General features: G+C 42.0%; 1 protein-coding gene and 1 long non-coding RNA gene across 4 annotated transcripts in view; both read left to right on the forward strand.

The window, feature by feature from the left end:
- Positions 1–16,762, forward strand: part of LOC306798906 — a 41,741-nt gene extending 24,979 nt beyond the window's left edge. For both annotated transcript variants that reach the window (XR_013773504.1, XR_013773505.1), the window contains 2 exons: positions 6,333–6,514; positions 16,245–16,762. This is a non-coding gene — a long non-coding RNA (uncharacterized lncRNA). The remainder of the gene's footprint in view (positions 1–6,332; positions 6,515–16,244) is intronic.
- Positions 16,763–18,214: 1,452 nt separating this feature from the next.
- Positions 18,215–21,393, forward strand: part of PPP1R14C (protein phosphatase 1 regulatory inhibitor subunit 14C) — a 50,830-nt gene continuing 47,651 nt past the window's right edge. Inside the window, exon 1 of one of the 2 annotated variants that reach the window (XM_079329141.1) lies at positions 18,215–18,656. In XM_079329141.1, the coding sequence (XP_079185267.1) occupies positions 18,375–18,656 (282 nt within the window). In that variant the 5' untranslated portion in view covers positions 18,215–18,374. The remainder of the gene's footprint in view (positions 18,657–21,393) is intronic. The other variant, XM_079329140.1, reaches the window with a different exon arrangement.

The following is a 21,393-nucleotide window of genomic DNA, read 5'->3' on the forward strand; positions in this document are numbered from 1 at the left end:
CACAGGTTTCCAAGAGTAGTTGTGGATGCCCCATCCTGGAAGGGTTCAAGGCCAGGTTGGATGGAGCCCTGAGGAACCTGGTCGAGTGGGTGGCACCCCTGTCCATGGCAGGGTGGTTGGAACTAGATGTCCCTTCCAATCCTAATTATTCTATGATTCTATGATTTAAATCAGACTTTACCTTCAACACAGTGACTAGACAAGGCATTAGAGTTACCTAATTCTTTACTAATAGATGCCTAGTCTCATAAATGTTGAGGAATTTTTTGCACTTTTCTGTTTTAGGAGCATCAGAAGTCCTTTATCTTCTGATATTAACCAGGGTGCCTGCAGTCTGGTCTAAAAAGAAAAAAAACCCCAGTGCTAGACTGGATTGCTTTTAAAGTAATATTTGACAGAAGTGACTAAATAATGGATGCTCCCTAATTATAGCACATGTACTAGCACTTATGATTTCACTCAAGATGTATTATTAGAAATTTTTTAACCACTTGTGCTTACATTTTTATGAAGTTTCTGGGCAAAAGCATGGTGTCAGCTATTTAAGCTTACTAGTCAATAAGTCATATGGCATCCAGTCCCCACCTCCCCCAGTCTCATTACAGCTTCAGTTCTGGGGTCCTGCATGTCAATAGATGAATTTAAACTGTGCCTGGAGGAAGTCTTTGAGATGGAAGCACACAGTTCAATACTGCCCACAATATGGAAGGATTTACCTGCTCTCTTAAACCCAAAAATGTGTGAGCTTTTCTAGCAAGAGCAATTGCTCATGCTAATGCAAACTCATTAGCCATGAATACTTGCATGTGCAGCTTTGTAAGAAATGAAGTGTAAATACTGCTGTCAGTCAACATTTTAATCAACCAAATGTTTATGGAAAACCAATTTGAGATAATATTAACATGCTTAAAGTGAATTCACTCTGAAATTTCAGCACTTCATTATGAAAGTATTTGCAGTACTGACCTGTCTCCACCTGGAGCTTTATCATTGCTATAATTTTTTTTCTAGTTCTAAAATTGGTCTTGTAATAATAGAAAGTGAAATCTGCTGACAGATTTCCCAGTGAGCTACAATGGGCTGAAGATGCTATTTTAAACACCCTTGTGAGAAAAGTGATTGGTAGTATGTGCACTGAGCCCTGATTCAGCAAGAATTGATGCAGGATCCCTGCTTCATGCTCAAGCTATAAGAAACATTGACAAGGAACTCCACATAAATGAATGGATAGAAACACTACAAGATGCTTGGAAAAGCAAATTACTAATTATGCTAGTAATAGAGAGCTTATGATTACTCAGAAATGTTCAGCTCTAGTCAGTCTCAAATTATGAACATGAGCAGAAGTTTGGTTAATTCAACAGGGTTATAGTGGTTTTACACTTACTCAGGATTTGATCTTACATCTAAATATGAATTTATTTTGTAAGAATTTAATCACATCTTCTGACACTTGAATACCCTTACATCTTGTAGTTCTGCAATGAAGACAAAATTTGCTTCCACCTCTGTATGCTCAGCTTGAAGAAACTGGGAAAGTGGTGAAACAGGCAGATCATCTAAACCCCTTGGTAGAAGAGAAACTTTCAAAAGAGATTATTTTTTTAATTTAACATCATCTGCATCTAGAAGTTGAAATTGATTTTAAGGGTGATCATCCAGATCATCACATGCTAAAATAGCCTGGGAAAAGAGGAAGTTTTAAAAGATTGGTTAGTAGTTTTAGTTATCTGCTGTTGAGTTCTAAAGTATAGTGAGCTGAATTAGTTGCACATTTCCTTTCAGTTGAGGCTGGATTTAGCTGGGGATTATCTCCTGGCATGGCATGAAGTTAAACGTGATTTAGAAAGTCGCTCTCTATAATAACTTTAGTGGTTTTGCGCTTACTTAATTTTATTTTGTCAAGATCAAATTAAGCCAATTCCAGCGCATTAGGGAGGTGTGTGCTCGATGAACCTGGGGATGTGGAAGGGAGAATGAGCCTTTGGCTGCATGGATGCCAGCCTGGACAGATTTCATCCTCTCTTCCCAGGGGGGGTGGAAAGAATGATGGAGCGCAGCTGATTTTATCTACGTGTGATACCTGCTGTTATTAAAAGGGAATTTCAGGGTGTGGAGTTAACCCTCAGAAGTCTGTGTAACTATGGCACGTAATAGATGCCAGGTAAAATACATTCAGGTGTCCCTGGTGAGTCTTGCTCTTTGTTCTCTCTTATAATTGCTTTTGTCCACAGGTGTTGTCCCCAGGGCTACTGCAAACAGAGAAGTTTAGGCCTTCTCCACACCCCCACACTTTTCTCTGTCACTCAAGGATCATCTCCTACAACTTCTTTCTACTCTTGTCTTGTGTCTAACTCTAGTTGTTCCCTCACTCTGACTTACATAAGAGCTGTATACCACTAATGTCTCATTGTTTCATTATTTGAAGGAGGGAAGTGCTTTTGGGTATGCTGGCGTGGAAGACTTTCAAATGAGCAAGATCCAGTCCAACACAGGATTTATGGGGTTTTTTGTTGTTTGTTTTGTTTTTATGGGTTTTTTGGTGGATTTTAGTTTGTTTGGATGTTTGTTTGTTTGGGATTTTTTTATTCTTGTTTGTTTGTGATTCTTTTGTTTTGTTTTTGTCAAAAATGGTGTATTTTACACCTTGGAGTACCTTACATGAATTAAGTCTCCAGAGATTAAAAAACCCAAAACGACTCTGCAAATTTAGTACAGAATAAATGAGTTGAACCTAACAGAGAGTTTGGAGGCAAGAGGAAGAGGCAGAGTTTAGTACTTTTCCCCACTGAGATTTTCTTGCAGTAAAAGACTACAAACTGCCATACCCATTCTCTCATACTGGTTTATCAAATGCCCATTATTTGCTCCAAAGTAAAGAAAACAGCTTTTCTTTTCCTTCGGAAATGTTAAAGACAAAGCCTCAGTCTCCTTTTCCAAGCCTGCCTGCCTTTCTGGGCAGTCTGCCACAGCACAGGATCCTTGTTCATCCCAAGGAGGGCAAAAGAGAGCACAGAGCAAAAAATAGTGCTGCTGTCGAGCCCACCTGGCACAGCTGCCTGAGAGGGTCCCCAGGGGCAGCTGCAGGCAGAGAAAACCAAACTGCACATGTGGGAGCAGAGTGCATCCCTGCCCAACCATGGAAAACAGTGGGAAAAACTCCAAAAAAGTTGTGTCCTGCCTTTAACAGCACAGCAGAATCCTGGATTTCCCTGCAGTCACACTGGGAAGAATTCCTCTCTGGGATTGCACTGGGCAGAACACATCCACGCAGCTTCTTCTTGAAGGCTGTGGCTTACCATTTCAGCTAGATCCTAACTATGTGTTTGATTCCACATGTTGTCTTGCCTGCCAAGAAGTAAAAATCAAGCTTCCATTTCTTTGTGGGTTATTCTTTTTTTGATCTCTGGAAACTGTACCCCTGAACTGCATTTTCGTAATTGCAAGATTTATTTTTGTGTTGCTGTAGACTAATCACATTGAAATATGAGGAAAGAAAAATTAGAGAAGTGCATAATTTTTGAGCAGGAAGAATAAAATCAAAACATTCCTATCTAATTTTCTAACATGCTTGAAAACAATAGTGCAGTTTGGGGGACAGAAAAAAAAAATTAGAAAGAGCAAGCTGCCAAAAAAGTACATAAAAGCAAGTCAAAACTGCACAAAAAGGCATGATGTTCCTTTATAAAGCTATATGTAATCACCAAGATACCTGACTAACTGGTACACAACACGTTCTTCTAAGCACAGTAACTCTCCCACTGAGAGAAACACTGAGTCAAACAAGAATATACATGCTTTGGAAATACTTTTCCAGAATCATGACACTTGTTCCATTAGTCAATCTGGTACACTTTCAACGGTAGAAAACTGTTGAGCCTTAAATGAAACAGTCACACAGAATATAGAGAAACCAGGAGCTAAGTTTCAGAAGATAAAACTTCTGCAGAAAAGAAAATATGAGGACAAACTATGATCCTGTTGGGGTCAGGTCCTGTTAGAGGCCCTCAAAGTGTTGTTGTAGTCCAAGCCACAGAAATCCCTACTATTTATCAAGCAAAGATAAAACTGCAATAACCTTGCAAATAAATTAACCAAAAAGAATAAAGAAAGAACTGAAAGCTGTAGCACTTATGCAAAGAAATAAATTTTCATATATTTCCAAATGTCTTCAGGTCTTTTATGCCTGACTTACTGCTGCCTTTGTGTTTTCTGGAAATTAGGTTAATTTCTCTGGAAAATGTTTGGTTGTCCTTGAGGCAAAAAACAGACCATCAGTCTAAAAGCCAGCCCTGAGGAAAGGATAAACTTGCAGTTAAGACAGAATTTTTGCTCCCCCAATGGTCACTGCCATCTGTAAACAGGCTGATGGCAGAAGGGCAAGAGTTGTGGTCCAAAGTCTCAGAGACAGGCTAACAATTGTCTACTCCCTCCGTGCCAGAGCCCTTTGCAACATGAAGTGTGGGAGAAACAAATAAATCATGTGAAATCTCTGTTGCTCTGCAGTGCTCTGGTCACATGGATGGCATTCCACATGGGTCTGCTGGACTGGGTGGCAGCAAGGGGCAGGTGGAGCATCTGGCACTGTGACCTGCTCAAGGTTTCAGTTCCACTGAACTGGGCTCGCTCTGTTTCAAGCTGCAAACTGAGCAAAAATTCCAATCCCTTCCCAAATAAAATTGAATGTGTTGTTGATGGGGCCTGAAATATTGATGAACCTTCAAGGTTTTTGTTTCCTGCACTCTGATTGATTTCTGGTGCCCAGTAAATGTAAGAAAAGCCCTACATATGTGAAAGGGTTCCTATCTAAAATAACGGGGAAAAAACAACAACAATCTTCTACCTAGCTGGCTATAGAAGCCAAATTTGCTCCATATCAAACCTGTTCCATTAATAATAAGAACAAATGAAGTGCACCTGAGAAGTGAAGGAGTATTCTAGAAGTCAAAAAACCAGCTTCCCGTGGTCATCAGAGATTTTGGCAAGGCATGAGTGACCAACTTGCTGAGAGACAGTACTGCCACAGTTGAGCAGCTCCAGTGAACTTCCCCTAAAGCTGTTTTTGAACGGGGGTGTCAGCTATAGATTTTAGTGTCTTCAGTGTTCAGGAAAGAATGATGATTTCAAGGGTTTTACTGGTGTTTGGTCTAGGTAGCTGCTTTGACACAGTGCATGCTCCTGGCCAGGCCTCCAACATGCAGGATATCCCCAGTGAAGCATGGGACAAAACCACAGCTATTGAAATAATATTGGTGGCTTTAATGCTATTTTTGGATAAGACACAAATTGCTATATTGGAATGCATTTGGCTTTTGAAATTGAGTCAGAACACCTTGATGTTGTGTTTGGGTTCACACATCTCAAAAATTGCATACTTGCTCAGTCTTTTTCCCACAGGCACTAAGGCTGAATGAGGAGAGCCACTTTGTAGCTCCAAGCAGCAGCTGAATTTCTTCTGCACAGGTGGAGTTTCACTGTTGAGTTCAGTGGGACTGCCTGTAATCCCAAGGTTTCACGCTGGGTATGGAAAGGAGGAGCAGGGTTAGAATGGATAGCTAAAGAATGGGCAGTGGGAAGATTTTTGCCAGCCATGCAGTGACCTGTCTGAGTCCCTGCATCCTCCAGGCATGCCAGAGCGCAGTCAGAATGGGTCTGGCATCACAGGGAAGTAGCAGTGGTTTGCACATCCAAAGTTGCCATATGGCTCTACAGAGGGGACTGACATGACCTCCCTAAACCTGCCCCAGCACAGCTCTGCTGTGAACCTTCCTCCATCTGTGCTGGGAGAGCAGGACCTGTTGGATGTTGCCAGAAATGAGTCAGGAATTAATTATAAACAGAACTGCTTTTGGATAAATTAATGAATTTCAGGGCCTATTTGTAATTCTGGATTGTTTTATTTGCTTTAACTTGTTTTTAGCTCAAACTTTATGCCCAGTTCTCCAGGTCAAGGAGGTGATGATGCAGCCTTTCCCTGACACCAGGCAGGATCCTCCTCTTACCTGAGTGCCATAAATCTGCTTCTGTCTTTCTCCCCTCTGTGCCCTCTGGGAAGTCAAACACAGTTCCAAACCTCAAAATGTATCAATGAAAACCATGCTTTTATAATGATATTCAGGACCTTTCTGTCATTTTTCTAAATTGGATGGCTATATAACCTCGGCGTGGCAATTCATGACAATTGATTATAAATTGAGAATGAGTATCTGCCAACCTGATAAGATGTAGTCCTACCAGGCATTTCAGGCTGTTTCCTATGGAAATCCTTATTCTTCAATTACACTGTTCCATCTTTGTCAGCTAGAGTATAACCTGTGTGTGTTGCTTTTCAGATTAACAAAATTCTTGGCATTGTAACAGGGAAGAAGCATGGCATCTGCAAAAAAATGCCAAAATCCTGGAAGCTTCTCCACAAGCCTGAGTACTGCATGCAAAGCAGATGGTCGGAAACTGAGCACATAAGAAAAGTCACGAGCTGTGTTGTATGTAACTGCATTGCTACATTTTATTAAAGGTAAGTTTTCTTCAATGTGTGCAATATACTGAAATATATATATATATAAAAGCTCTGGTAATCCTCTCTGGAACAAGAGTCATTCTTAGCATTTGTGCAATAAAATAAAGCAGTAGAGAGAGAGGGAAGATCATTGTGAACCATAAGGATGATTTGGAAAGAACGTGAAAAATGCTGTCTGTTCAGCAATGGGGACAAACTCCAACTACTTCACAGAATGCAGTTTCCAGCCTTCATCCTGTGTAATGAAGTGAGCCACGTTACACATGGGAATGAACGCTTATTTAATAAATGTTACCATAGATTTTCCAAGTGCATTAGTAATCCAATAAAATAATTCCCATGCTTCAATTAGATATGTGTGTATTCCCCCCCCCCCCATCTAATCAGGACAAGCTGAATTACATCAGATGTGGCCATCATGCCTCCTTAGGCACGGGCTGGCAGTTGTAAGATAGCAGAGCACTGCATTCCTGGCACAGGCAGAGGATTATAACCTGTCGAGTCAAAGTCTTAATCTTTTCTCACCGATGAGTCAGTGTTGAAATGACAGTCAGAACATGCACAGGCAGCAAGAGAAAGATTTGTTGTGGCTAATGGGTACAGGAGAAAGAAAACTTCCTCTGACTTTATAAAAAATGTAGAGGACTCTGCTAAGAAAAACTAAATTTATTTCTCATAAGAAAATTAGAAATAAACAACCTAGACATACTATGAGAGAGTCTTATTTTAAACCTTCTATTAATTTTTATAAGTACACTGTAAATGTTTTGACAGGAAAAGAAATATGTCATATCATGTTAGTCTACGAACAGAGAGGATTCAGGACTAACAAATCCCATAGCTAATACAGAAAAGATGGAGATCAGCTGAGTAAAACAAAATAAACAAACACACATCATTATTTCTGAAGTGCTTAATGGAAAAAATAATTACTGCCATGAATACCCTATCTCTTATAAAAATTACAATATTGTACAGTATAATATATCCATCCAGGCATGGTATAATAGAGAGGACTATCAATTTAGAGTAAATTCAGAAGTAATTCCTCCATTTCCCTTCAGCAAACAAGGAACACCTGTTTTTTAATTTTTAACTTTTTTAGAAAGAGATTCCTAAAAATATAATTTGCACAAGCACTGTGCCACCTTCTTTTGAAGGCTGCAGGGATGTGCAGCATCTACTGTCAGACATATCAGATTAGAGACAAAGCCAGGCATAAGTCTTTTCATTGAAGCATCTCTTTTTCTCAAAATGATGATATTATGATTTTTTTTTTTTCTTTTTCACTAATAGAGAGTAGGGCAAAATCCTATGGCCCCAAATCTGAGGGAAGAGAGCTGAGAAAGCCTGGCAGGAGATACTGGCTCCATCCATGAAAGAGTGCAACACTTCACTTAAAAACTCGTAGAAAGGCTGTTTAATAGTATTTTTAATTATAATTGCTGGAAGAAGTTTTTTAGGGTGTGACAGGCTTACTAACCACTAAGGAGAGGTTTTTGTTTTCCTCTGCCTAAAGAGCAACTCCATAGTCAAAAGTCTCACATAGAAAGATGGAGAAGTTGATCATAGAATTGCTTCAGTCACCTTAAAAACATGCCTCTTCCCAGGAAGCTCCTTTGGTGCCTGCTGGGGCAGCCCTCACAGCCTCTGCTGCTGTCACACTGTGAGGAGTGGGCTAAATAAACCCCAATAAAATGCTGCAAAGCTTTGCCACATTGATAAGCTGTTCTTAGCTCTCATTCACAATCAGTGGAGGCAATTCTGAATGAGGCTCACTGCTTCAGACTCAATGCGGGCAATATCTGTACAAGCAAGAGGTTTGTTTGGCTTCCTTTCTGAAATGCCTCTTGTACTGTGTAGAAAATGTAGCTGCCTAGCTATGGGCTTGGGATTCAGCTCTGAAAGGGGAAGGGAGTCAAAGGGATTTATTAACTTTACCTACAACTGCCTCATTTCCTAGTGCTACAGAGCTGGACTGTATATCATAGCAGGAATTACTTAGATGGATGAATATAAATGTTCTGTTGATAGAAAATTATCTGTGTGAAGTGCACTTATATATCAAAAAATAGTCACAGGTAGATATTTCAATGACAGGGCATCTGAGCTGGAGGACCATTTCACACAGCAACAAACATTGGTTCAATCTTCTTCATATGCTCTGCCTCTCTAGTTTTTTCAAGCTCACCTTCCATTTTCTAGAACAGCTGCTTTAGATATAGCCTCACCATCAGAAAACACATAATTTAGCCAGGTGTGTCTTATCAAAATCAATTTCTGACTGGTTTCTCTTTGATTCATTAAGCTCCCATTCTCAGGATGATCCGTGGCAGATTGCAATCTTTTCCCATTTACAACATACCAGGGACATTTAATTGTCTGTTCTGTAGAGATGAATTACTAATGTGCTCAGCCACAGAAGCTAGCACACATCTACACATAATTTCTTCAAATGCCAAGGGTTTTTTGGGAGGTCAATCTAGTGAGTTTTTCAGAATCAACAGAGAGGGGCATAGGAATAATAATCATTAGAATAGTTCTAAGTGATAAATGATGAATTTAACATTAGCTAGGATGCCATATTTAAAAGTAGAAACATACTACCACATTTTAAGTGCAAAATACTGCAAACATACCTCAATACTGTGCTTTTTACATTGCACAGGACCAAAATGTAAGTAAAATTAATATTTTTTTTCTGCATAGCTTACATTTTATGTAGTAGTGTGTGATGGAGGGGCATTTGCAGGCTGTGGGGCAGATGAAGATTGAACTATGTAATAAAATTCATGCATAAATTACTAATGGTACTCTATGTAAGGCTAATATATCGACTAACCCTCCTGTGAACATCAAACAGGTCAATGCACTAAGAGGTTACTAACTAGCTGATGCCTGTGGTGTTTTTCTTATGGGGGTTTAAAAGGAAAAGAAAATAACTCTAACCTTTTTCAGATGGTATTTTCACTACTGTGAGAAATATATGGGTTCATTTTGCAACACTTCTCTGAATTTCAGTTTAGGAAACAGTTTTATGAAATGCTGATACACAGACTCTCAGTGGTCCTTAGCAAAGCCAGAATGATGATGAAATAACTTTAAAGTTTATGACTGTTAAAAGAGAATAATAACTAGTTTTTACAGAATGCTGACAGCATTTCACTCTCTTCCCATTACAATTAGAATGTTAAATACAGGATAAAATAGGTAAAAGTCCCAAAATTATCCCTGAGTCACCCAATTCTTTGAAGCTTGTTAAATGGAGACAATCTGGCATTTAAGAGATTAACCAATATGTATATTTGTACAAGAAAAGGAAGTTTTGGAGTAGTCATGTCATTGTATAAAGCTTACTAGCTGAACTTCCTGGAAAATGACTTAGGCCTGCAAGGGGGAGGAAATGCAAAATTGTGCTTTATACCAAAAATTACTTCAGACACTCTCATTTTTTCACTTAAGAAAATGTTTTTATGTGACCGTGATTTTTTTAACCTGTGCAGCATTTGGGACAGGTAGTGTCTCTTGCTAGAGATTTGTGAAAGTATTTAGGATAATGGGACTTTCATCTTGGTAATACTGCAATGAATTATTATAACTATTTTTTATTTATGAACATCTTATGCATGCACATAGAATGTTTCTTTTCCTATGTTATTTATACAGAGCTACTAAATGCAACAAAATTGCATGAATGCCCCAGAGCTTGTTGTTGTACACAAAAAAGCTTATTCACTTAATTCACTTAAATTGGAGAGGGCTTTTGGATTCTCTTTGTTAAAAATAGCTTGGTACAGAAATACCCAAAGAAATTAGGACTGGAGGGCACTTTCAGGCTTGTCTTTACAAGAAATGGGGTCATGACCTCTTATTTCTCCCTGAGGGTAAATATCATGGAATACTTTCCCCCCCATGTATGAAAGTATTGTCCAACATCCATGGATGTTTGGGACAGTCTTTGGAGATTATTTCCTCAGGTCAGTGACCAGGACAGGCCTGAGATTTAATGGGGACAACCCTGGTGGTTTTGTGAGTAGCTGGGTATCAGTGCTTGAACCTTCTCCTGACCCTTGAGAGCTTAGGGGGATAGGTGTAGCCTGAGAGACTCCTGGTTCATCTTGTTACCTTCAGGCTGGATAAACTCTCTCTGTAGAGAAATAAGTAAACAATAAATATTTGCCTTTTTTTTTCTGAAAAATCTTTGAAGATGTGGATTGCATAGTCTCCCTAGGCAGCATATTTTGTTGGTTCTCTATCCCTACTGTTTGAAATTTTTTCAGTGCATTCAATCAAAATCTCCTACGTCTCAGTATAGGCTCATTATTCCCTGTATTCACCACATGAGATCCACAGCACATTATTTCCCCCATCTTTGTCAACACCTCTGCATTTTATAAACAAAATTTCTGTTTCCTTTAGTCTTTCCCTGTCAGATATTAGAAAAGGGGTGTGTCTTTTAGGTGACCAACGATTCCAGTTGCTTCTTTTCAATTTCTTCCAAATTGGTCCAATCTCTTCTGAAGTCTCACAGTTTTAACAAGTGAGAATTAAGAGCCCTTACCTTCAGAATCTTCCACAATAAAGTTACCTCGTGTCTCATATGCATGACATATTTCTTTATATACTCCACTGCAATGTAGCTTTTTTCAGCACAGTATGTTTTTGAATTATGTTCAAGGCAATTCAGATGCCTTGTTGGTCCTTGTTGGTAGAACTGCTGCCAAATTCACATTTTCCAATCATGTATTTGTGTAGCTGACCACTCCAGATGAATATGGAGTATTTGCATTTATTTTATTGAATTGCAACCTGTGATATACTTATAAAACTGATGAACTTGTTTTGCTGCACTTCTACATATTGCTGATCTCCTGTCTTCAATCCTGCACCCTCCATATTTTTCACTGATTATATTCTGAGTGGCATCTCAGAATATCCAACAACTTGAAAAGCGTGCTCAGCACTCTTCTAAAAATCTTTCAGAAATGCACTTAAGTAATATTGCTCTACTTCTGCTCCTTGTTTTGTTCTCTATTCAAACCCTAGCTGATAGCTTTCACCAGCAAGCCTTCTTGATTGTTTATGCCTCCTCCTTCAAAATGGCATTTAGCTTGAAAGAGCATGCACTGGTATGACATCCATTACTTCATGTTTTTAATGTGCCCTTGGCATCTCTTGGTACAGCCAGAGAGGGCACAGGTTCTTTCTATGCTAAACAGCCCAGCAGGGTTCCTGCTTTCCCAAAGGAGGTAACTAAGGACTTGGGAAGTTTAGCATGTCTATCTTGTACAACAACCAAGAAGAGCCAGGTTTTAGCTGCCAGCTTGTAGACAATCTTGGGCTCACTCTACATACATTCTTCTGCAGAATGCATTAAGAAGCAGAGGTGAGAGGACCTGAAGGAATGCATCAGAGTTTCTAAGTCGTTACTTTCAGTCTAGCTTTCTTTTTTTTTACTTCCCATATTCAAGCACCTAAATTCTATCACTCACCACTAATTGCCAAACAAAATGGGTAAACCCCATTATGTCCCTCTTTTACAGGCTGGCTAAGTTATGCAGAATAACATATTACCATGCTTCATTATTTCTTGAGTGCAAGTGAAATAGAGTGTGTAGCAGAGGTGACAGGTACCAGTCTGGGAGATGACTGATCCTGACAATTATCAATCTAGATATTAATGTCTTGCTCTCTACCCTATACTATCTTTTCATATTTTTCTTTATCTCTTTTTATGATGTAATACAAATACTTTCATTTGCTTTCATTCATTCAAAGGGTTAATACTTCTATGTAAGCAGAGTGGGATTCAAGGGCACAACAACAATCAATATTACTAGTGGCTGTGGGATTTTAATTGTCCAGCCCTGCTTCCTGGTTTGTTTTGCTGTTGGCTTTTTTTTCAAATCTTTGCCTTTATTGATTCCCTACCTCCCCACTAATCCCTTCCAGAAAAAAGGATGGCTGTCACATCTTTCTAAATAAAAGTGACAGCTCTGATGGTAGTGCTCAGGTGAACAATCATAGGCTATTTGTACCAGGAATTGCTGATGTTATAGAGGGCAAGTGCAAGTAAACAAAGGTTACTCACTTCTTTAGTTGCTACCTATTCTCCACAAAAGGTGCCATGACAGCACAGACTGTGCCTCCTAACGTGTCTGAACAGCAGGCACCAGAGATGCTTGGAGGTGTTTACCTGACACCTGAGAGCTCTCTGAATTTCTGACTCTTTCTGAGACACAACACTGGGCACCCAGGCTGCCTGCCTTTGCACACTGGAGCCCCTCCACAGAGACCTCTGCTCTAAGGGACCCTGCCTCCCTTCCCACACTGCTGCTGCAAGAGCAGCTGGGAGAGCCAGAGCTGAACATCCTGCATCCCATGTAAACTGCCAAGACAGGCAATCACAAGGAGCCTGAAGGACATGTTTCTGCCTTCTGAGGACATTGGCTGGGCAACCATCAGCAGAACTGGGGGAAGGAGAGACCACTCCGAGGGATTCTCACGGGCTTGCTACAGAGGTGTGTCATGTGGTGCTACACTACATGGGTAAGGTGAGAGTTTGGAGGAATTCGACCACAGAGATATGGCCACCACTGGCAGATTCAGGGCATTGAGGAGTCTAGCCACTACTGGTGTAAGGGAAGAAGTGAGGCTACAGTCACATTCTGTGCTTGGATCTCTGTTCTGAGACAGGAGGAAATTGTCACTGTGCACATTTTGTAGGTAATAATGAGTGCATATGTAGAAATTTATTTTTTTATTTTTCCCTCTATTTTTTCCCTCTCATGTAGCACTTATCTTGTACCTGAGTATGTTGGCCAGTGTAACTTAAGTGTATCAAACATCAAACATCTCCAAAATCCAAATCTTCCAAACTTTCATTATCACAATCTCAAGCTATAAACAGATAATACTGTAAGCAAAAAGGAGCAAACATTTCAATATAACAAATATTTGCTTTGTGCCATTATTTTATCTGACTTGTGTTATTAAAGTTACTGTTTTGACCGCAGGTAAAACAGCAGCAGGTCGAGCAATGAGCTGCTATTCTCTTCACAAGGAAGAACAAAGGATAAAACAGCCCTTGATAACAAACATTTGTATGAGGCAGACTGTGATGAGCTTTGTAATAAAGGCAAAACAAACCAAAAAAGTAGGAGTTTGGAGCATCAAAAGGATAACTGCAAGAGCAAAAATCAGCAGTGCTGAGAGTGAGAGATTGACACTAACACCAGGTCTTTGGAGTATGGAACACCAATATTACAAATAGATGAAAAGCAATTATAAATGAAAACAAAATCATAATATATCTGGAAAGACAAGAAAGTCAGAGGGAGGGGCATTAATTAGGACATGTAAAGTAGGAAATCACTTAGAGACACAGAGCCCATTAACAGCTCATAGCCCTAAGCTAAATTCAAATAGGATACTCAAAAATGACACTTACGCATGGTCTGGCACACATGGGGTCCTGCTGTGATGAAAGAAAAACTTAGCTCTACAGTGGTTTATGAAGTGTGGCAGTATCCCCCTGAAGTGCTTTGGCTTACTGCTGAAGAGGATGGCAACACTGATCCAGACAAGGCAATGCTCAGCCATGACTCCAACACCCACACCACAGAGAGGAGACTTCCTCCGAGCTGAATGGGATATCAAGGCTCCTCACAGATTAAACACTTTTCTTACAAAAAAATAACATCAATTAACTCAGAATAGTGTCTCTAGACTTCTCAGATGCCATCATCAGGCACAAGACAGACTATCTGGTTCATGGAAGTTTCCAATAATCATGCAAAAGAGAAGCCCTACAACAGTGAATCTCACTGGTGAGCCTGGAGTGAAGTCTTATGGCTCACCAACAAAATGCTACACAGAGCTTTTGAAAGGTAGGGTTAGCCAGTAGGCAAAGATTGTCTGGCCTTGCAAAAATAATGGAGTCTATCATTATACACCTAGGACATTCCCTGTCAACACTTTAATATTTTGTTAACAAGCCAAGGACTACAAGCAGGAAGTGACAATACAAGCATGAAATGACTCCTACGGTTCTCAAAACATGTGAAATCAAATGTGCATTTCAATAAGGAAATAAATCACCAACTTTGGTGTGTACTTTGCAGTTTTAAACAAATCTGGGTTGCTGAAAATCTCCAGCTATGAGTCTTCCACTCACCTCTTAATTTCTTCATGAATACCATCATGTGAGGTAGAAACCACCAGAACTAAACTCACATGAATCCCTGAAAGATTAATGCCTTGGGAAAATAACAAATGCTTAAGAGAAAGAAATTTCATTACACATACTGGTTTATTTCAGAGTCCAGCAACTATTTCCAAAGTTGTTAATGAAAAAAGCATGGAAAAACATAAGAGAAGTTGCTATGAAACAATGGAAAGCCATGGAGAAGACACAAGCTGCAGGGGTGCTTCTTTCAAGCAGCCTCTGGGGAAGGAAAACCTGTGAAGAGCAGCATTACAAAAGAGGTCTTGGTTTTGGCCACTGTAGTATTTGACAGCATAGGAAAATGGGTATTCAGACTATCACTGGAGATAACAAATGTGAAGTTCATTTCCTAGATAGCAATCTTTCCTGGAGAAGAACCTCTTAGCCACAGAAATGAGTCTATGCTGACATTTGTGGGCAGCACTGATGGGAAGTATCAATTGTTTAGGAAGTGAATACATGTGCTGTCATATAGAATTACTAAAGGTGAAAAGGCAATTAATGCTCAGTGCCTTGAATCTCTCAGGATCACTGCCTAAGCCTCCTGAAAAATTAGTCCATATGTTCTGTATTATTTTCTTTGACTGGAAATCAGATTAGGACTGTATGATATATATGTATATATATATATATTATATATATATATATATATATATATACACATCCACTCTTTGAGAAAGAAACATAAGGAAGTGCAGGTGATGCAAGTGTTCCTCTGCCTTTTGTGTTTCCCATTACATGTTGTCTGTTCCTCACTTATCCTGTCACCTGATACAATGCTCTTGTGAGAGAGATCTAGACATGATCACACTGAAAGAGCACAGTATTTCAGACATGTATTATTTTATCTTCCCTTTGGCTTTATTGATCAACCATTAGCTTTAGATTAAATACTGCACTGTGATTTTGACTCAGATGCTGAAAGAACTTGCCTATGAAGGCTAATCTGTCATGCCCTGAATTAATTCCTTAAGGTAGCTCTAAAACTAAGGCTGAAGTTTTGGGAAGGATTGTCTTTCCCCTGCCACATTAACTCTTTTCTTTGTTATGGGTGTAGCCATTAATGGTTCCGTTGTGGTATGGAAATTTCTCTCTCCAAGAAATGCTCTCATATGCCTCCAGCCACTCAGAAGTAAAGTAGAGATTGTGCCCACACTGGACTGCATTGCTCATTCCCAGGATATTAGCAGATCTAAACGTTTTTGCTCAACTTTGACTTTTAAACAACTAGTTCTTTCTTTCAAACGAAACAAAATCAGTGCAGTAAAGATTCTTGGCAGCAGTTTTTGCTCTGGCTTCCTGAGGAATGCGCTCGCTTTAAAAACTGAATGAAAAACCAATGGCACATAAAACTGCCTCATGACAATGCTGGCAGTTCTACCAGTTTCTCATCCACCCACATTTACCAAGCACTATGCATTATGTTAGAATTGTAATTTTGAAATGATAACCTCTGAGGACATGCCTTTTAATCACCAGTATCTCATTTTCTACTTTCAGAGTGATGTGGAAGTGTTATTTGAATAGCGGGTACCAGATTTTAAATGTCTGCAGTGATTACAATATCCTGTTAATGATAGTATAAGAAAAGTCCTTCAGCTGAGACCTTCTGGATTCTCACATTTAAAGAAAATATTTTAGCCATCTGTTCACCTGATATTTGCTACAGCAAAGAAGAAAAAAATGAGTATTTTGTAGTCAGCTTAGGCCCAGCATGGAACACCTCAGTGTTCTTTTGGAACTAGAAAACATCCTATTATGGTGAAAGTTTGGATATTCCTAGTTTATATCTCATAAAATATATCCCAAGTATGATGCTTAATATGACTTTAAAAAGCTTCTCAAGCAGTTTTGACCTTCTTTCACATTATTTTTTTTTCTCAGCAACTGTGAACATCAACAGTCTATAAAGATGAAAATGTTCCTGCTCTGAACAGGAAAGTTTCAAGTTTTGTGGCTGAGTACGTCAGCACCAGACTTCCAACATGACATGCAGAGCTGAAAACCCAAATTATAGGCCACTCCAAACACAAAAGTTTAAAAAACAGCCACTCCCCTCTTTCAAAAACTCTTTTGTATTCTTTTTGGTTTCTCTAAGAACAAGTTGTTGACGATGGTATTTTCCTACTGCATTTACACAAGCCTGGAGTTATAAAAACTAGGCAGGCTGCACTACCCAGCTGGAAGCTGATATTCACTTGTGTAATGCCTGCCCTGTGAATAGGGCAGACTTCTTGCATAAGCTCAGATTTGTGGGATATGACTTTTTCTCAAGCTCTGCTTGCAGCCCAAGCTTCAAGTGTGATCTACACTGGTACCCTACTAGTGCTCGGTATCTCTGAAAATCACGTGGTCCCTACACACCGATAAGAAGCTTAACTCCATATGCTTTGCTTTGAAAATCTTGCGCTTTTAAAAATGAAAATCTAAAAGCTATCATAGCATTTCAGTAATGAGATTCCATCAGATTATGATCCCTTTAGTGGCAGAATCTGTTTTACCTAAACAGCCCGATGAGGCTCAAATGCCTCCTGTTAGTCTCTTTCTGAGTGGTGTGTCACATGCCGAGAGCAGAAGAAGCTGAAATGTCACTGCTACCACATGGCCACACCAAACAACAGCAAGAATCTGACTGAAAGAGACATACTCAGGCAGATGTGGCTAGCGATCCATGTCTCCTTCCCCTCTGCTCCTTGCTGACTTAAGACATTCACCCTCAGGGCAGTGTGGACAGGAGATGATTCCACAGCCATACCCAAACTTGGGACACCAAGCACTTCCAGTCCCGGGTCTGCGCATGGAAGAGGTTGACTTCTGCCCCTTGTCACAGGCGAACCTCTTTGCTAATGGGGATGATCTGGCGTCCGTAAGCAGCGCCTGTGCTATGTTGGCTGCTTACTTGCAGTTATATGCACATTTTGGTGTGCAGGATGGGCCATCAGTACTTCACTCAGTATCTCCCGAGACATGAAGCTGCTGAAAGCACTGATGCTAACCTAGGTGTTTTGGAAAGCCATCTCCACATACCTAATTGCTACACTGATTGCTGATAGCTGGAAGTACTTGCTGTTGGGATTCACTACCCTGAAATCATTCACGCACGCCCACACGCACCATGAAGAGAAGAAAACGATCGCATTCAGAGTTTTAGTGCTGCAGGTATGCAACCTATATAAACATAGTGTGCGTGACGAGCCAATACTGCATTTCCTTACAGAAGAAAACAAAAGTCATAAACCAGCCAGCGAGCGTATGGTCCCGGGGAGCGCCCTGCCGCGGGCACAGCCGCTTCGCCTCCGCCGAGGAGCGGCCGCCCGCGCCTCGCCGGCACCGGGGCAGCCCAGGGGCTCCGCCGCGCCGCTCTCGGGCTGCTCCGCACTCCGCTGCTGGCGGCGGGCGCGCTGTGCCGCGCTGTGCCGTGCCGAGCCGAGCCGCACAGCCCCTCCTTTGTCCCCGCCCCAGCCGGCCCGGCCCACCCCCGGCAGCGGGGCGCTGCGCCGCCGAGCCATGCGAGGCTTTAAGCGGCAGGTGCGGGGGAGCGGAGCACACGCGTGAGCGGCGGCTGCTGCGGCCCGGCGGTAGCGGCGGCGGGCGCCTTTCGGCTCGGCGGGAGCCGCGGCGGAGCGGAGCATGTCGGTGGCGACCGGGGGCAGCGAGGCGGCGGCAGCAGCGGGCGGAGGCGGCGGGAACCGCGTTTTCTTCCAGAGCCCCCGCGGCGGCGGGAGCGGCGGCTCCTCCGGCAGCTCCTCCCGGGAAGACTCGGTGTCGGCAGCGGCGGCCGTGGTGCAGGTCCAGCAGCGGCGCCACCAGCAGGGGAAAGTGACGGTGAAATACGATCGGAAGGAGCTGCGGAAGCGGCTGGTGCTGGAGGAGTGGATCGTGGAGCAGCTGGGGCAGCTCTACGGCTGCGAGGTGCGGGGCTGGGGTCGCGGGGTCCCCGGCGCGGTTGCTGTCGCCGCATTCCCCTCGCCCACCGCTGTCTCCTCCTGCCCCGAGTCGCGTTTCGGCGGTGGGCAGAGGAGCGCTGTCACCGCCACCTCCAAATGACATTCCCGGTCCGCCGCCCCCACCCTGCCGCTGCCCCGCGCCTCAGTGGTGCCCCGGCTCAGGGAATGGTGAAAGGTGTCCCATGCCCTGTAGAAAGGGTGTCCCCCGTGCCCTGCCGAGGTCAATGGGAGGGGACCGCCCTTTGGGGACGGGCGGTGGCTGCTGCACGGCCGGGCATGGAAGGGTCCTTTTCCCTCTCCTCCGGGGTCCCCGGCGGCTGCGGCATGTCCGGGAATGCCGGGAGGTTCCCCCGGCGGTGGTGGCCGGGAGCCGCTGTCCCCGCAGGGGGGACAGGGCAGGCGGACCGGGCTCCGAGGCGCCTTCCCCGGGCTGGGCAGGCGTCAGTCTCCGTTAGACGGGAGCCGGCCCAGCGGCGGGGGCTCGGCGGGTCGGAGCGCAGAGCGGTGCGCTGGCCACGGGGCGAGCAGATGGAGGGAGCGAGAGCTGCGTGGGGGCTGTGCGGAGGCGGCTCTCGTAGAGGAAAGACTCTTTAGAGGTGCGGGTCCCCTTCTGGATCGTGGTTTTGCGTTACCCCGACCTGCAGGAGGGGGGTCGATAGTGGCCAGGAAATCTCAGTGAGCAATTCGGAGATCGTTAAGGCGAGAATCGAAAACGCTGGGGGCTTGTATGTGCCTGATTTGTATGTATCAAATGTGTTTTTCTGTTACTCTAGGCAAAGAGAGTGTTGCCAGAATGAATTCTCTATTGTAGAGGTCAGATGGGTAGGACAATGTTTCAGGATTGTTTAAAGAAATGGCAACTGTTGTCCTCCTTGTGGGGATAACGATGTTTTAAGTAAAGGAAGTACCAGTACTTAGTTTTGCCAAAGCTTCATTAAAAATGTAGACCTTCTAATCCCTGGTGAATCGTATCTCCCTTCCACCTCGGGTATTTACTGTTACAAAGGATCAAAACGTTAAGGCTAAACTGAGGTTCGCACATGCTTTTCCCATCAGTGGTCTAATTCACTTTTATTCAAGACTTCTGAAGTGAGATTTGTTGAAGCTGGATGTGAATTCTACAGCTAGCATATCTAGGAGCCAACATCTCACTCGTGAGCATGCTGGAACTAGGAAGACAAGAGCTTGACAGTCCTTGATGTGTGAATGTGAAAACTGAAATTAACCTGGATGGAATATCTAGCACACACATAATACAAATGTTTAAAGAAACTCCTTTAATCTCAAAAGTGACTTATTGCTAAATTTGTTAGAATGACACAAAAAAAATGTGCATATGTCAAGTTAAACCTCCTTAACCGTTCACGACCATGAGCTGTTGGAAGGAAAGATACAAATGGAAACTCCAGTCAAAAATCATAAAAATAAGCAGTTCTGTGTCTTGGTGTGTCTTGCCTCTCCAGTCTCAGGACTTGTTTGGTCGCATAGCCTGTAGGCTGTGAGGATTTTTCTGAGGCTGGAAGTGTTTACAGTTGTTTGTGTGAACTGATGGTTCTGATGGAACTGATGGTGCCTGTGCAAGCTGATAATGTAGTTAGTGTCTGGCCTGCTGGGTCTTCCTCTGGTTTGACTCTTGCTGTTCAAGAGCACCAGGCCTGTTTGGGCTGTGTGCTTCTGACATAGAGGTGAACTTCTGTTCATAAGAAAGGATGTGGTATGGTCCTATGACCAAAGCAAAGCCCAATGGAATTGTTGCTGCTCTTCACAGTATTCAAATCACAGGCATGTTGGAGGAAAATCGTTCATTCTTTTCCTTATTATAATGGTTGCTTCCAACTAAAGTAGAATGAGGTCTACTTTAAAAGATCTTCATAAAGGTGGAGACCATATACAGCTACATAAAAATAACTTGTTTGATGATTTGGTTTCTGAGGTGACTTTTAGGGGGAGAAGTGGTTTAACATAACAGAACAAAATGTTTTTAGATGTGAAGGCCAAGGGAAAAATGTTTAAGTCATCTACTGCTTTTCTTTGCTATTATGCATGTACACTATCCAGAGTCAGCACAGATGATGGCAGTGAAAAGGTCAAGCTATTAATATGCTATCAGAATAAAGTTGAAGATGTATGATGAGTGTAGTGATTAAAGACAATAGCAATTTAATGCAAGATGCTTTGCTTGAATCTGCTTGAATTACTTCTAGGCTTAGCGATGTAGCTCTCAGGCTGAAATTTAATCACCTATGCAGACAGTTAATAACCCTGTCTGAGGGCAGGTTGGGAGGGGGTTGGGAACTGCTCACTTAAACTTCTATGGGAGATCTACAATAACTTCCCAGTGCAATGACATTTAAGTTCTGTAATGTTCTAAAATCTTCCAGGTTGTCAGGAATAGCCATTGAATTTTTAATCCTGGAAGAACTAACCAATGTCAGTGTTTCATTGCTATTCTGATTCAGAGCTCTATTTCTAAGGAGCAGTGCACTTCATTTCTTGGAAGAGCAGAAATAAGTAGAGGGTGCTTGCAATTTGGTGCACTGAAAGTCTGTAAGAAGACTTGCATATCTCTTTGTTGGACTGCTTAAATGTAGTGCCTGCTCTCTATTTTCCATTTAAATTATGTTTGCTATTATGCTGAGATTCATCAGTAAGTGGATACTTGCAGAAAGACTCCCTTTATTCAAAACTAAACATGTACTCAT

This window comes from Erithacus rubecula (assembly GCF_903797595.1).
Source record: "Erithacus rubecula genome assembly, chromosome: 2".
Taxonomy (NCBI): Eukaryota; Metazoa; Chordata; class Aves; order Passeriformes; family Muscicapidae; genus Erithacus; species Erithacus rubecula.